This window comes from Salvia hispanica, chromosome 3 (genome assembly GCF_029641045.1).
Source record: "Salvia hispanica isolate PSC_SH4W2 chromosome 3, Shi_PSC_v1, whole genome shotgun sequence".
Taxonomy (NCBI): domain Eukaryota; kingdom Viridiplantae; phylum Streptophyta; class Magnoliopsida; order Lamiales; family Lamiaceae; genus Salvia; species Salvia hispanica.
Genome location: NC_142694.1, coordinates 9299240 through 9311462, shown reverse-complemented (window position 1 = coordinate 9311462; position 12223 = coordinate 9299240). Strand labels below are relative to the sequence as shown.

The 12223-nt window shown below is 38.2% G+C and overlaps 1 protein-coding gene across 1 annotated transcript; it reads left to right on the top strand.

Annotated features, from left to right (window-relative positions):
• Nucleotides 1–5988: 5988 nt before the first annotated feature.
• LOC125214702 (receptor-like protein kinase HSL1) lies at nucleotides 5989–9408 on the top strand. Its single transcript, XM_048115831.2, has 2 exons — nucleotides 5989–8709; nucleotides 8805–9408. Exons 1-2 carry the CDS (start codon nucleotides 6108–6110, stop codon nucleotides 9188–9190), a joined length of 2988 nt encoding a protein of 995 aa, XP_047971788.1. The 5' UTR covers nucleotides 5989–6107; the 3' UTR covers nucleotides 9191–9408.
• The last annotated feature ends 2815 nt before the right edge of the window (nucleotides 9409–12223 follow it).

Genomic DNA, 12223 nt, shown 5'->3' with positions numbered 1-12223 from the left:
TAATTAATTTGGTAATTATTCCAGTTCCAACAATATATAAATGCTTGCATGCTTTAACTAATGAAGAATAGCCCAAATTTAGGATATGTCGTACTCTAAATACTCAATAGCGAGGTTTATCATAACATCTTTAACGTAAAGATTAACCAGTGCAACAGTTAATTAATTACATTTATTTACCATCATTTTGTGTTTGTGCTTTACTTAAACAAAACGTTGAAAATAGTTGGTCGTGTCTTGTTATAGCAGATAGGTACAACTACTTTGGATAATCATATAATTACTGCCCTGGTGCTTGATACTACAACTATAAAGATTATGAAACTCCAAAAGTTTGGCTAGTCCCATTGTTTCCATAAAATGCGATTATCTAATTCTATTATGGGTAAAGATAAATTAACAAAAATTGTATATACAAAATGCCCTCAAATTTTAAACCGGTTATCTCATTGACTATTATTTCAATACTAAATTTCCCTTTTATTAGATTTGTAAAGTCAAATCACTATTAAATCACAAGACTTATATATAGTATGGAATTATAAACAATCATGGGAATTAAAACGTCCCATTATTTAGGCATTCATAAATAGAATTTCTTCACTTAGTAAAATTTTTCTCTTACTAATATTATCATTTAAAATTTGGAAGTAATACCGTTAAATTTCTTAAATTTATATCTAACTATTGTCATTTTAATTTGATATATCATATCTAATTTCTTATACTATATCGTATCTAATTTTATTTCATAATTTTCGCGAGAAAATATAGGGGATAAAAAAATGATTATTCATCAATAAGTTATTCCACAGTAAAGAGAAATTAATAATGACAATGATGATAATAATAAATAACTGAACAAGAATAACTATTATTATTTTAAATTATGTTTTGGCTATTATATACCGTAATACTAATTTCGTAAAGGTTTTGGGTGAAGATACAGAAATACAAGAAAATCGACTTGATTATCATCAGTTAATTAGGCGACCATGCTAAAAAAATAAGTATTACATATAAATGTAGTCATTTTTTAATTTACAATTAGAGAATTATTTGAAAATTAAATAGATGTACGCGTACTATAGTCATTTTATTGTTACTACTTATTATATATCATATATCCTATCTAATTTTGTTTCATATTTTTTGCATGAAGACGTAGAATATAAAAAGATCAACTTAATCATCATTAATTAATTGGGTGGTATCACTAAGAAAATTTAAGGTTATGTATGTATAGTCATTTTTATAATTTAAATTATAGTAACTATTATCAATTTAATTGTTATAATTATTTATAATTAAACAATTCGACTCAAATAACTATTGTCAGTTTAACTGTTATATGTCATAGCTAATTTCGTTTTATGAATTTTGAGTGAAGTTGTGAAGTATACAAGGAAATCGACGTAATGATCCACAATTAGTTGGGTGATAACATTGAGAAATTAACTATATATACATTTTATTATTTATAATTTAAAAAATTATTTAATAATAAATATTTGAACGAGAATGATTATTATCAATTTAAATTATTTTTTAGTATTATTCTATGTCGGATCTAATTTCGTTTCAAGATTTTTACATGGAGATGTATAGTATACTAGGAAATTGACTTAATGATGGTCATTTAGTTAAATGATAATATTAAGTGACTAAGTATATATTCATATAGTCAATTTTATAATTTATAATCAATAATTTATTAAAAAATAATTGGATGCGAATGAAGATTTTAAATTTAAATTAATTTTTATTTGTACCATGTATCGTATTCAGTTTATTTTTAGATTTTTGTGTGAGGATGTACAATATACAAAAAAATCGCTTAATAAGCATCAATTATTTGAGTGATAGTACTAACAAATAAAGCACTCGTATATGTACATGCAATTAATTTTATAATTTACAATCTTAAGAATTAATTAAGAATAAAATAATTAGACATAGATGACTATTATCAATTTATTTTATTTTTCACTATTATATATCCTATCTAATTTTATTTTATGATTTTGGAATGAGGATGTAGAGTATAAAGTGAAATAAACTTAATGATCATTAGTTTTGGATTATCATCGATCTACTTAATCAAACTGGCACTGAGAAATTAGGTACTAATACTAAATAATATATGTAGTCATTCTTATAATTTACAATCATAAGATTTTTCAAAAATAAAAAATAATTAGACAAAATTATTTTTATCAACTTATTTTATTTTTTAATATTACATATCATATCTAATTTCATTTCATGATTTTTGCGTGAAGATATAGAGTATACAATAAAAGCGACTTAATAATCATCAATTAGTTGGATGATATTAGCAATGGAAAATTGAGTATACATACCTGTAGTCATTTTTATAATATGCACTCTTAAGATTTATTTAAAAATTAATATAATTGAAAGCGAATGACTATTATCAATTTAATTTGTTCTTTTCACTATCATGGAGTATATCATGTTTAAGTTCATTTTATGGTTTTTGCGTGAAGAAGGTGCAGAGTATACAATTAAATCGAATTAATGATCATCAATTAGTTGTGTGATCACTGAGAAATTAAATATATACGCATGTAGTCATTTTTATATTTTACAATCTTAAGGTTTACTGAAAAATAAAATAATTGGATGTAAATGACTATTATCACTTTAAATTTTTTTTTCACTATTATATTTAATATTTAATTTTGTTACATGATTTTTATGTGAAGATGTAGTATATGCAATGAAATCGACTTAATGATCATCAACTAATCAGATGATACTAATAATGAGAAATTAATTAGTAGTAGCATATATACATGTATTATTTTTATAATACAATATTAAGGTTTATTTAAAAATAAAATAACTGGACATGAATAACTATTACTCATTTAAAGTTATTTTTAACTATTATATACTCTCTATTTAGTTGTGTATCATAAATTTTTATTGGAGATATAGAGCATACAAGTAAATCGATTAATAATCATACTTAGTTAGTTGGGGATAGCATAAGAAAAAGATATACGCATGTAGTCAATTTTATAATAATTATAATCATAACAATTATTTAATAATAAAATAAATAATTTTTTACTAGTATTGTGTAACATATTTTTAATTTTATATCATAAAATATATAAATAATTAAAAGGACCATGTATACTGAAAAAAGGAAGCAGAAATTTAATTTCGTTGCCTACACTCTTCACGTAAATTAAGCAATTATATTAATCTCTAGATACAATGAGGACATATTAATCTTTTCCTAAATCACTACATATTTTGATTGGAAACTTATACTTTCTTAAGTGGTCATGTAAGGATATATATGTAATATATCAAATTCATAAATTGCATTATAAATTTATTACAATGTAAAATACCTAAAATATCCTATTTTGTATATACAATTTTTGTTAATTTATCATCACTCTTCTATTATTCTGAATGCAGTAGTAAAATTTACTGTGACTTCATACATTCATTTTAATGATTTTATTATTTCTAGTTTTAACAATAAAAATGTGTTTTTTTAAGTCAATTAGCCGAAAAAATAAATATGATAGCTAGTTTAACAACATTTAACAAACAGAGATGTAAGGACATCCATAGCCTAATGCTTAGCGGTTGCGCAAAGCATGTCTGCTAAGTGCTTAGTGCTTAGTGCTTAAGTACGATACTGCACGGTCTCTAACGTGAAGGTGAAGGTGCGTGCAAAAAAAAACATGTTGATAAGACAATCAATGGTTGTGTGCCACATGACATTTCACTTTTTTTTTTTATTTCTAAAACTAATTTCATCTATGTATTTTTTTTGTTATGCTGGTCAAATTTATGCATGTATTTTTTTCAATTTTATTTCTAAAATCTATGTATTTTTACAGTGTGATATTTATGTATATCGATTTTTTATAGATTAAAAGATCGGTAGATGCTATCTAATGGGTCATGCATGTGTTTCTCATTGAATTTGACTACATATGATATGACGTAAGCATACGACTGAGTATATCTATAAAATTTGAAACTTTATCCTCCATTTAAATAACTTTTATGTTTTTTTTGGGACGAACGACACTATTTATTTGATTCTTAAAGGGCTCAACAAAAAATGGTCAGAATATCAAATGCTGGTTAGAAATGTTGTAAACTACCACATTAACTCCACTCGTGAATTTTTCTTCTATTTGAGTATTAAATGCAAAATTTACTGCTGCATGCTTAGGTGTTTCTCATGAATCAACATACTTTCTTATCGGCCCTATAATCTTGGTGAAAAGCATTGAAAATGGTCTGCATATTTGTTGAACTGATATATCAGCAATCAGATCACATTCATTCATTGTGTATCTAATATTCATAAAGTAGCTAAGTATTCATATCAGCTCTCTTATATTACAGGGGATATTTGAATTACTATTACTCGTACCCTGTTTGGTTTTATAACTTTATTAGTTGTAGTATTGAAATTGAATGGTTATCTTATTGGACAAGAATGCGAATGGAATGGGTAGTCAGCGCTGCCAAGTTGGAAAGTTTGTGAAACTGAAAAATTATTTGACAGTGTTGGAACAGTAAAAAGAAAGATAGGTAGCATATTAAACCTTTTTTTTTTAGCAGTGCAATAATTGAAGGTAATTTTTAAATTTTGTCAACCCCAAAATTCAAATTTACGACCATGTATATTGTTTCATTTTAAATTTCACATTTAAAGTTTCTGACTAAATTTCAAATTTTACTTGCATGGTTGCATTAAACTTTATTTTGATATTTTTTATCCCAGTGATTTTTAATGATCGAGGTAGTACTATATGAAAACAAATTTAAAGTAGTTATGAGAGTGAGACACAGAATTCACTGTTTAGTTTTAGTTATTGGATAAATATGTTCACAATATTTACTGTTGCACTGTCAATCTGCAATCTGGGAGTTAAAGTATTGACATTTCTTATCCTGAAAACTACAGTCTTGGTGGATAACAGTAGATGACTGACTGTGTTTCTAACCTCATTGGTCTATTTTAATCTCTTTAATTTGGGCTATTTTTAGGATATGGAACAAGAATATAGAGGTGGAGGAAGTAATAAAGAAAACACACGCATCATTGAAATTGTATGACTCACAATTCAACGTAGCTATATTACTACGGAGTATATTTTATCATTAAAAATTTTTAAACTTCGAATTCTTTGGCAGTACCTGAAATTGTAAATTACAAATCCAATACATTGTTCACAAAATTACAAGCCGCAAATTCCAATATGACTGTCGGCCGCAGTCTTCCAGGAAGGAGTGGAGTCTGGAGCCATCTTCTTTGGTCGGGACTATAATCTCTATAAATTAAGTAACACATTTACAAATTACAATATTTTTATTTTTACAAAATGACTAACTCAACAGTGTTTGCTACATTTTGTATTGCTGATCACATTTATATTCATGTTATCTACCTAAAATGTTTTCAATTCTCAATGATATTACTAACTTTTAAGGACAGAGAAATTAAAAGATCAATGATGGCATTCATATTACTCTTTCATGATAATTTGTTTGTACGTACAATATCTAAATTTGATGTCACTCTGTTTTTATTTCATGACTTCTAGCTACGAATTCAACCTCTATGGAGTATGAACCATAAAGTCAGTAGTTCATGCATATTTAATGAGTGCATTTCATTCCATTCTCTCTTTACTACTGTAGGCACATTGCCTTAATATGATAAATTTATTCTATCAATTAAAGCATACTATGTTATGTAATTAGTAGAAATATATAACTATTTAAGGTATACATCAATTTGTATATAATCCATCAAGAGTGATATTACACCGACCTTCTACCAATACAAATCATGACTGCTGTGCATTTATGGTGTACTACTCAAATTAAAGTAAATTCCTTAAGTTTACTTAAACATAATCATTTTCCAATTTCAGAATAATTTTGGTGTTGGAATTAAAGGTGCATTCTATTTATATTTGAAAATTTCAAGAATCCATAAACAAACATGGCCTAGTTGAGGTTGAGCCAACTTCTCGCTTCCATCTTCCCTTGTCCACTTTTCACTCCTGCGGCAACCACCACCCACCGCCGGCAAAATGCTGCGCCACCACCATCTCATATTCCTACTCCTATTAACCCTCACATCATCGCCTCTAATCCTTTCCCTGAACCAAGAAGGCGTCTTCCTCCAACAAGCCAAGCTCGGCTTCGACGATCCCAACTCCGTCCTCGCCACCTGGAACCCTAGCCACGCCACTCCCTGCAAATGGACCGGCGTCGTCTGCGATCCCGCCACCCACTCCGTCGTCTCGCTCGACCTCTCCAGCTCCAATCTCTCCGGCCCCTTCCCTTCCATTCTCTGCCGCCTCAAAAACTTGATTTCCATCTCATTCTACGATAACTTCATCAACTCCACTCTACGCCCTGACGACGTCGTTTCGTGCCAGTCTCTGGAGCACCTTGATTTGGCGCAGAACTACCTCACCGGCCACCTCCCTGCCACGCTACCTCACCTCCCCAATTTGAAGTATCTCGATTTGACGGGAAACAACTTCTCCGGCGTGATCCCGGACAGTTTCGGAACGTTCCAGAAGCTTGAGGTGCTCGCATTGGTGGAGAATTTGCTCGATGGGACGATTCCGCCGTTTCTCGGAAACATCTCGACGCTGAAGCAGTTGAATCTGTCGTACAATCCGTTTTCGCCGGGTCGGATCCCGCCGGAGCTGGGGAACCTCACCAATTTGGAGGTGCTGTGGCTGACGGAGACGAATTTAGTCGGTGAGATACCCGAGTCACTGGGTCGACTCGTCCGGCTCACCGATTTGGATCTGGCGTACAACTCGCTGGGCGGCGCGATCCCGAGTTCGCTCACTGAGTTGACGAGTTTAATTCAACTCGAGCTGTACAACAACTCACTGACGGGTGAGCTTCCCAGCTCCGGCTGGTCGAACATGACGTCGCTGCGGCGGATTGACGCTTCCATGAACGATTTGAGCGGCAGCATTCCTGCCGAGTTGTGCGATTTGCCGCTCGAATCGCTGAATCTATACGAGAACAATCTGCGAGGTGAATTGCCGGAAGGCATTGCTGATTCCCCCAATCTGTATGAGCTGAGGCTGTTCCAGAATCACTTATCTGGGCGGTTACCGCCGAATCTCGGTAAACTATCGCCGTTGAAGTGGATTGATGTTTCAACCAACAAATTTTCCGGTCCATTGCCGGAGAATTTGTGTCTCAATGGTGCTCTCGAGGAGCTCTTGTTGATTGAAAACTCGATTTCCGGCGAATTACCGGCGAGCCTCGGGGAATGCCGTAGCTTGTTGCGCTTGCGGTTAGGGCACAACAGCTTTTCCGGTGAGGTACCGGAGCGCTTGTGGGGGCTTCCACACGTTTCCTTACTTGAGCTTGCCGGAAACTCGTTTACCGGCGGTATTGCGAAAACCATCGCCGGCGCTTCCAACTTATCTCAGCTGATTTTGTCGGGGAACTACTTTTCCGGTAGTTTGCCAGCCGAGATTGGGCTTTTGGATGGTTTGCTGGAACTTTCGATCAATGATAACAAGTTATCGGGTTCTTTGCCGAGTAGTGTAGTGAATCTTGGGCAATTGGTGAAGCTTGATCTTCACAACAATGGATTATCTGGTGAAATCCCAAGCGGGATTCAATCTTTGAAGAGGCTAAATGAGCTCAATTTGGCAAATAATGGATTTTCAGGGAATATTCCGAATGAGATTGGGGATTTAAGTGTTCTTAACTATCTCGATTTATCTGGAAATAAGTTCTCTGGAGAAATCCCTGTTGGATTGCAGAACCTGAAGCTTAATCTCCTCGATTTGTCGAATAATCGTCTATCTGGCGATATTCCGGCCATGTATGCCAAGGAAGTGTACAAAGATAGCTTCTTGGGGAATCCAGGATTATGTGGAGATATTGATGGTCTCTGCAATGGAAAAGGTGGAATCCAGGAAATGGGGTATGTGTGGTTGTTGAGATCAATCTTCATAGTTGCTGGATTAGTTCTGATTGTTGGTGTGGTTTGGTTCTACTTCAAGTACAAGAACTTCGACAAGGCGAAGAAGTCCATGGATAGATCAAAATGGACATTGATGTCGTTCCACAAACTGGAATTTAGTGAGAATGAGATATTGGATGCTTTAGATGAGGATAATGTGATTGGAAGCGGGGCGTCTGGTAAGGTATACAAGGTGGTATTGAGCAACGGTGAGGCTGTTGCTGTGAAGAAGCTCTGGGGGCGCCCCAAGTCAGCTGAGGATAGTGTTGATTTGGAAAAGGGCAATGGTGGTTTTGAGGCTGAGGTTGAGACATTGGGGAAGATTAGGCATAAGAATATAGTGAAGTTGTGGTGTTGCTGCAGCACCAGGGATTGCAAGCTTTTGGTTTATGAGTACATGCCTAATGGCAGCCTTGGTGATCTGCTTCACAGCACAAAAGGCAGTTTGTTGGATTGGCCGATTAGGTTTAAGATCGCCTTGGATGCTGCTGATGGCCTGTCCTACTTGCACCATGACTGTGCTCCCGCGATTGTTCATAGGGACATCAAGTCGAATAATATATTGCTGGATTCGGAATTTGGGGCTCGGGTTGCGGATTTTGGTGTGGCCAAGATGGTTGATGCTAATGCCAAGGGGAGCCACTCTATGTCTGTTATTGCAGGGTCTTGTGGCTACATTGCTCCAGGTTAGTTAGTTAGTTAGTTCCTCAATTTTCTTGATGAGATGATGTCATAGTTTTGATGTAGAATATGTGAATATTGAAGTGATATTTCATTTCAGAATACGGTTACACGCTTCGTGTGAACGAGAAGAGCGACACATACAGCTTCGGGGTGGTGATTCTGGAGCTTGTCACAGGGAAGCATCCCGTGGATCCAGAGTTTGGGGAGAAGGACTTGGTGAAATGGGTGTGCACCACGGTGGACCAGAAGGGCGTGGAGCACGTGATCGACCCTAGGCTTGATTCGTGCTTCAAGGATGAGATATGCGCAGTCCTCAACATAGGACTCCTCTGCACCTCCCCACTCCCCATCAACCGCCCTTCCATGAGGCGCGTGGTCACCATGATGCAAGCCATCGCCAACGGCACCCACCACAACGCCCCCGGGAAGGACGGAAAGCTGACGCCTTATTACTATCAAGACGCCTCCGATCAACCCACTTGAGGGGTGAAACAGTGAAAAATTGTTACTCCACATATTAGGTGAGGGGAGTCTGCCAATATGTAAATGAATCAACCACCAGAGGTTTTGTTACTCTGTTTGGAGATATTCTTACATTTATACCTTGTCTCATTTATGCACCTAACATGTTCACTTGCATCAATTGGGAATCTTGTTACAAACTTGATTTAGTCGTTGGAATGATAAATTTTTGCCATAAATGGTAATGCACTAACAAAGGGCCCAGAGGAAACTCCTCTTACAAAATAGGAACACAGACTGCTTCAGATTTTTGTCTTACAGTTGGAATTCTCCAATTGCAAATACAAACATTTTCTACCTTCTCAAACACTAGAAACATTTGTATTTGTCTGTTACCAAAAATACAAATAAAACATTTGCAGATAGCTATGAAAATTACTAATATCGCTGTCCAAACGGTGGGAAAGCGACGGTGTATATGTGCGTGAACATTAATCCAATCTATCTTGCATTTAATATTATGGGTGCCTATATTTCTGGATTTCCTAAGTTCTGTAGAAGCATTTATGTGGTGACGTGGCTTATATCATACTATGAATTCGCATTAATATCAAGAATGTAGTACAGGTAATTTGAAATCGTTGCATTCACTCAATTCATAATTTAGGTACACATTTACTAACCGTTATTAATTTTGAGTCTATAAATGTACGCAGCCTTTAATTTCAAATTCATTTCTCAACCGCACCAACACTGACGACGCAATTTAAGAGATATACATTGATAGTAGTAGTTTATTTTTGTTTTTGAAATTCCATTATCAACTATGTGAATCAAGTCAATTAAACTAAGAAACTACAGTATTAGGTTTGTTTGACGAATGACGATACAATCTAAGAATCGAGATAATAAAACATATCAGCAAAAAGAAAATAGTTCATCAGCCCCAAAAGCACCAACTTCCAAAGTGAAAAAACAAGGAAATAGAAAAGCCACATGAACTTTTCTTAATAACTTCATATGCAATTGCTGGAATGGATGAATCCGATAGTTAATTAATCTTTAGTCGTTTGGTTTTTTTCTCTATGGTTAATTTGACCTATAGATACTTTTCATTCGTAAGTAACTTGATACTAAATTAAACAGTCGATACAAAAATATCCCATTTCCACGCATGCATAAGAGCATCCGCAATGGTCGGCTAGCGACCGGCTAGCCGATTCGTCGCGCTGGCCGATCGGCTAGCCGAACCATTACAATCGGCCAGTGCAAAATCGGCGAGCGGATCGGCGTGGGCTCGCCGATCGCTCGTCGCTGGCCGAAACGCTAGCCGATCGGCTAGCCGCCATTGTGGAGGCCCGATCGGCCAGCGATCGGCCAGCGCCGATTTTCGATTTTTTTTTTTTTTTTAAAAAATCATATATAAACGCGATTTTCGTTTCATTTTCATTTGCACCACTTGTTTTAACGAGTTTTCTCTCTCTCTAACTTTCTGTTCAAGAGCATCATCGAGTGATGGATCACAACAACGAGTCCAGTCCGGCGACGAGCGGCTCTCAGACTCCCACAGTACCCGTGGGATCTGGATGGGGGCAGATGGGCCCGGGATTTAACATCCCTTGGAATCAGATGATGGGGATGATGGCTGGTGTGCCGGGGGGGGGGGGCGATGGGGGGGAAACAGGGGGGTATGCCGGGGGGTATGCCGTGGGGGATGCCGGGCGGCGGGCAGGGGAGCGGCGGGCAGTCAGCGCCCGGGTGGGGGGTATGCCCCAGATGCAGCAGCAGATGATGCTGCAGCAGATGATGGGGATGATGTGGCAGGGGGGGATGCTGCACGGTATGTATCCTGGGATGCCGGGGGGGGGGGGGGGTGCAGGGGTCACCGGGAGGGGACGCGGTATATCGGCCCTCGCTTGATTTTTTGACGGCTTCGTCTCACACGTCGACCCCGGTGGAGACGCAGTTCTCTGGCGATGACCTTCTGTCATTGCATGATATGGGGATCGATCTCGGGGACGATGATACTCCCGTTCGAGCGACGCCGGCCGCGCCGAGGAAGAAGACGAGGGGGAAGGGGAAGGGCAAGGCGGTCGGCGAGTCATCGCACCCCACTGCCACCGGCCGGAGGAAGTGGACGGAGGATGAGTACGCCGCGGTGGCCAAGGGGTGGTTGGAGGTGTGCGACGATCCACTGGTTGCGAACAACCAGCGGGTCGTCAACATGTGGGCGAAGATCAGTGCTGCCTATAAGAGGCACTGCCCGCACGGGAAGGACTTCAGCAACGAGGAGGTCCGGAAGGGGTGGGAGCGCACCAGGGCCGCGGTTGGCCGTTTTGCGAATTTGTACGCCAACGCCCTCCGTCAGCTCAGAAGTGGGCAGACTGAGGACGACGCCCGGAGGATAGCCGCGAGTCAGTTCCCCTTGGAGGGGACGTATAAGGAGTTCACCTTCTGGGAGTGCTTCTTGTTGCTGAAGGACTCGGAGAAGTTCCGGGCGGGGTGCGACGCTGGATGGCCGAAGAAGCAGCGACTTAACTATAGCGGCGACTACAGCGGCAGCAGCGGCGGATCCCACGACCTCCCCCCGGATGCTGAGGAGTTTCCATCCCCTCCTTCATTTACTGGTCGCCCCCGCCCGGTTGGACAGAAGCGGGCGCAGCGGGCTGCGAGGGGCGGATCCCCCCTATCGCCCCGCGAGGTCCAGTCCTCCACCCTCCCAGCCGCCCCACTCGAGTACACTCTCCATTCGCGTAATCAAACGCGGGCTCAGATGTTACAGGTCTTCCGAGAGTGGAAGAACGCCACTGACCCCACGGAGAAGAGGATTCTTTACGAGATGCTCGAGAGCATGCGTGCTGATTTAGAGATCGCGAGGTCACGGCTGGGGGGTTCCGACGTGGGCTCAGATACCACGGGTGGCGGCAGCGGCGGCGGAGACGGCGGCGGCGACGAGGAGGGCGACGGCGACGGCGATGAGGAGTAGAGAGTGGCGGGGCTCGGGTGTTGAAGCCCTTTTTTTTTAAAAAAAAATCATGTACTTTTTTTTAAAAA

Coding starts and splice junctions, on each gene's coding strand:
- LOC125214702 (XM_048115831.2), top strand. CDS start 6,108: ATGCTGCGCCACCACCATCTCATATTCCTACTCCTATTAACCCTCACA. Junction 8,710..8,804: donor TTGTGGCTACATTGCTCCAG/GTTAGTTAGTTA, acceptor ATTTCATTTCAG/AATACGGTTACACGCTTCGT.